This window comes from Gekko japonicus, unplaced genomic scaffold (genome assembly GCF_001447785.1).
Source record: "Gekko japonicus isolate JY-2015 unplaced genomic scaffold, Gekko_japonicus_V1.1 scaffold2053, whole genome shotgun sequence".
Lineage (NCBI taxonomy): Eukaryota > Metazoa > Chordata > Lepidosauria > Squamata > Gekkonidae > Gekko > Gekko japonicus.
Genome location: NW_015162012.1, coordinates 248,373 through 253,342, shown reverse-complemented (window position 1 = coordinate 253,342; position 4,970 = coordinate 248,373). Strand labels below are relative to the sequence as shown.

At 46.7% G+C, this 4,970-nt stretch overlaps 1 protein-coding gene across 1 annotated transcript; it reads left to right on the top strand.

The window, feature by feature from the left end:
- The first annotated feature begins 580 nt into the window (after positions 1-580).
- Positions 581-4,640, top strand: VWC2 (von Willebrand factor C domain containing 2). Its single transcript, XM_015405482.1, has 2 exons — positions 581-1,300; positions 4,560-4,640. The coding sequence occupies exons 1-2, from the start codon at positions 581-583 to the stop codon at positions 4,638-4,640; spliced, it is 801 nt and encodes a 266-aa protein (XP_015260968.1).
- The last annotated feature ends 330 nt before the right edge of the window (positions 4,641-4,970 follow it).

Here is a 4,970-nt window from a genome sequence, read left to right as displayed (position 1 = left end):
AATAGTTTAAAGCTGTTGTACAGGGCTTGTTTCGAATTCCTGGTTACATGAATACTGTGACGGTCTTCTTCCCCCAACCCCAACACGTAAGACCCTCCCCCTAGTCAATGTGATCACTTTATAAATAACATTCCTTGTATGAATGTCTGATTATCCAAATACCCTGGATACCCTTAAGCGTTACATTGATTTCCCCCCCCCTTCCCTAGTGATTTACAGGGGTTCACATGGCAGGTCTCTGACTTATCCTGTGTCTACAGACTGCTTAGGATGACGTAAATTGTCATTCCCATCTTAGAGACAGAGAACTGAGGCCGAGAAGTAGCAACCTGTACAAGGATTGCAAAAATAAATCAGTAGCTGAGCTGTAGTTTGAAGGGAATCTCTGAAGTTTAAGACTTGTGCTGGTCCACATTAATTTATTTCTCCTTGTAGACGTAATACTGTTGACTATGAAAAGGTACAGACGGAAAATTGAAAATGTCCTCAATGATCTCTCCCCAGGGACTGTGGATTGACAGACTGATTCCTTTTGAAGTGGAGGAAGCGATCCCTGCCCCCCCCTGGGATGCCATAGGTGATGCCCAGCTCTACTGCGATGGCCATTGGGGCTCTTTCTAGCTCCCTCCTCGTGACCTGCTGCCTGATGGTTGCTCTCTGTAGCTCCACTGCCCCTTTCCAAAAACTGGCCAAGGCTCAAGACAAGCAAGAGATCAAGATGAGCCAAGAAAAGAGGGACCACGCATCAGCCCGGGAGAACCAGAACCAGACAGGACCGGGGAAAACAAGTGAAATCGGCAGGAATGGTAGAGAGGAGGGTACCAGAGACTGGAAGAACAAGAGCAGCAGAAATTATTCTAATAAGGAATTTTGGACTAAACAAAAACAAGCCGTGAGTAGCCAGGCAACCAGCGTTAAATTTGGGAGCCTCCAAGCCCGAGAGCAGATGGATGGTGTTCAAGAGGAGCTTCCGGTTGCGGAAGAATCCTCCTTTTTGGATGCCGTTGCGAGTACGACCCCGGAACCTCCGGAGGAGTACGCTTATCCGGACTACCGTGGGAAAGGCTGTGTGGATGAGAGTGGCTTCGTATATGCTATCGGGGAGAAGTTTACACCGGGTCCCTCTGCTTGCCCTTGCCTTTGCACGGAAGAGGGCCCGCTGTGCATTCAGCCCGAGTGCCCTAGGCTCCACCCCCGATGCATTCACGTGGACACTAGTCAGTGCTGCCCGCAGTGCAAGGAGAGGAAGAACTACTGCGAGTTCCGGGGGAAAACCTATCAGACCCTGGAAGAGTTCATGGTAAGGCAATGGTGGTGGGGATAGGGAGGCTGGTTGTTCATGAGGGGCCGTAGCTCAGTGGTAGAGTATCTGCTCGCCGCGTGGAAGGTCCCAGGTTCAATCCCCAGCAGCACCAGTTGAAAAGACCAGGTAGTGGGTAAACTGGAAGACTTCCGCCTGAGACCCTGGAGAGCTGCTGCCAGTCTGAGTAGACAATACTGACCTTGATGGACCAAGGATCAGGAAGCAGTTTTTCTCCAGGCCAGTTTGGTTTGAGATCTTGGAGGTTTTTGTCATCTTCTGGGTGTGAAACAGCGGTCACTGGGTGTGTGTGTGTGGGGGAGGTATTTGTGAATTTCCTGCATTGTGCAGGGGGTTGGACTAGATGACCCTGGAGTTCCCTTCCAACTCTTATGATTCAGTGTAAGGCAGCTTCATGTGCTGATCAATGTTCCCTCTAAGCTGTGGAGTCTTGTGAGCAAAAAATCTACTTTGTGAGTTATGGGCATTAAAGTTGTGAGTGAGCGATTTGACTACTGCACATATTAGTTTGCTCTGGAGCCATCCTTCCTGAGCTAAGACGAAAATGTGTGAGCTAGAGGCTAAAAAACTGTGAGGTAGCTCACACTAACTCAGCTTAGAGGGAATACTGGTGCTGATGTGTGGGAATCTCCCTTTAGTTGGCTTTTCTCAACAAACGGGGGGGGGGATTATTTCACATCCTTCCTTACCTACAGTCCTGAAAAACCATGGCCATTCTGTGAAGTAAAATAATAGAACAAGGAGAATTTTTAAATACATTGTTCAGAACCCAACAGTGCAATTAAACCATTTGATAGTAATAAATTGTGGATATTCATTTCATTTTCAGAATGTGACTTTATTGTCCCTGTATTGTATGAATGTCAGGAGCTGGGCTTAGGGGTCTACTTAGTGTTAACTATAAAGAAGTGAAAGGAATCTCTTTTTTGTGGAGTGGCTGTGTACGTAGTGTCCTTTTCCTTTCCCTTCAAGTGGAAATGTCAGTGTTACATAATAATCTCTCTGTCAGAGTGATTATGGGCCTATGGTATAATACTGTTGGGGGGCATGATACAGTGAGTTTAATCAGGGTCAGCATTTCTGTCTGGTAAAACTCTCTCTCTAATGAGGCAACGTTTTCATTATCCTGGAAAATGTAATTTGTACTTTCCGGAACACTGGAATGATTTGGACTTCGGGCTTACTCAGACAGCTGTTTCTAGGCAAAACCTTTTGGGCGCATGTTTATGTATGGCCAGTAGTTTGTCTGGGTATAGATAAATACATTTCATTCCAGTTTTATTGATGGGGGTCGTGTGCATGTGAGGTTCTTGCAGAGCACCTCCGAAACTGAGATGACATGTGATGTATGCATGCGACTGTTGTGTCACCTGACATTTTTTATAAAAAAATCAAAAGCCATTTCTGGGAGGTACGGCCTTATGTGGAGGGAAGGGCGGATTTAACCTTTTCCTCCCAACTGGTTTTCTGCTTAAATTCGGGAAGGGAATGGTCTCGAGCTATCTTTTTATCCGCAACGTTGCGAAACAGTGGGAAAGTAGCTGGAGAGGAAGTGGTCAGGTAGCTCCTTTCTGTGGTCCTCTGTTAAACACTGCGACTTCTGCATCTCCTTGTGGTTTAACAGGAAGGAAGACCGAGACAAATTTACACCTAATTGCATGTCCTGAGTAGTTCCAGCTTAAGCGATTGTCCTAAGGAAACCTCAAGTCTTCGCAAATGAACTCTTGAGGCCAGAGCAAAAGTTATATATGCTCTTTAACTAGATTTCTGGCAGCCGGCTCGATCTCTGGGTTGGTATTACGCCTGACAAGAGCTGTGCTTAACAAAGAGCCAGTGAGAAGGGGGATTCCAGAAGTTAGTTTTGGAGTGCCCCTGGGGTTGCGTTAGCTGCAGTTACCAGGATGTAATGCCAATTAGGGCAAAAAGAGAAGGGGGCACTCATGCCAGGGAGAGGTGTGCAGTCCGTGGGGTGCTCTGTGTCCCTTAACCGAGGGCGTTTCCGCTCTTTTGTTTTACTCCTGATTTTCTTGGCAGTCGACCCACAAACATTGTAATCGGTTTGAGCACAGTTCTTCTGCATGCCTGTCTGCATTTTCACAGTTGTAGAGTCAGTTTATTTTCTTCCACACATGCTTTAAATAATCAGGATTATCGAGGGAGGGGGGGTGTCGTCAGCAAAGCACACGTAGACCTTTTTTTTTTTTTTGCACAAGCTTTTATCAATATGATTGATATCGTGACTGCATTTTTAAAAGACACTAAAATATCAATATTACATTTTATTTATTTATTTAGATTTGTGCAGGCTCAGGGCGGCTAACGTCATAAAAACACAATACAATAAATATAAAGTATCTAAAACAATTCATTAAAACTAACTTACATCATATAAAGTGCTAGTGACTAACTTATAGTATTAAAGATGGTAACTTATGGTATTAAAGGTAAAGGTTCCCTTGCTCGAAAGCCAGTCGAATCCGACTCTAGGGTTGCGGTGCTCATCTCCGTTTCCAAGCCGAAGAGCCAGCGCTGTCCGGAGACGTTTCCGTGGTCATGTGGCTGGCATGACTAAACACCAAGGCGCACGGAACGCTGTTACGGTATTAAAGAGAGTTCCTATATAGACATTCAGCTTGATGGCCATTCTCAGTTTTGACCGATGGGCACAGGCTGCCAGTAATAGACCAGGCGCCAGGTTTCCATTATCAACAAGTTGTTAAAGTTGTTATTCAAAGATGTTAATACTGACCATGATGGAAGTGGTGGTGATGGTGATAATGGTGGTGATGGTAATGGTGGTGGCGGCTCCTAATTGAAAGCCTGGCGGAAGAGCTCCGTCTTGCAGGCCCTGCGGAACTGTACAAAGTCCCACAGGGCCCTGCTCTCCCCCGGGAGCTCATTCCACCAGTATGGAGCCACCACCGAGAAAGCTCTGGCATCCTTGGGACCTTGGAAGGGCCAATCCGTTCTGTGACCCTGACCGAAGTGCTCTCTGGGATATATATGGGGAAAGGCGGTCCCTCAGGTATGTCGGACCCTGGCAGTACAGGGCTTTACAGGTAAGAACCAGCACCTTGAAGCGAATCCGGTATGCTATTGGCAGCCAGTGCAATGCCTTCAGGACATTTGATAAGTTTAAGCAGTTTCTCTGAATCCCCAGCTTTCTCTTAAAAAAAAAAAAAAGTAAATTGCTAGTCACTTCCCTTGCAGAGATGTAAAGCAAAATTGTTATTCAAAGATGTTAATACTGACCATGATGGAAGTGGTGGTGATGGTGATAATGGTGGTGATGGTAATGGTGGCAGCGGCTCCTAATTGAAAGCCTGGCGGAAGAGCTCCGTCTTGCAGGCCCTGCGGAACTGTACAAAGTCCCACAGGGCCCTGCTCTCCCCCGGGAGCTCATTCCACCAGTATGGAGCCACCACCGAGAAAGCTCTGGCATCCTTGGGACCTTGGAAGGGCCAATCCGTTCTGTGACCCTGACCGAAGTGCTCTCTGGGATATATATGGGGAAAGGCGGTCCCTCAGGTATGTCGGACCCTGGCAGTACAGGGCTTTACAGGTAAGAACCAGCACCTTGAAGCGAATCCGGTATGCTATTGGCAGCCAGTGCAATGCCTTCAGGACATTTGATAAGTTTAAGCAGTTT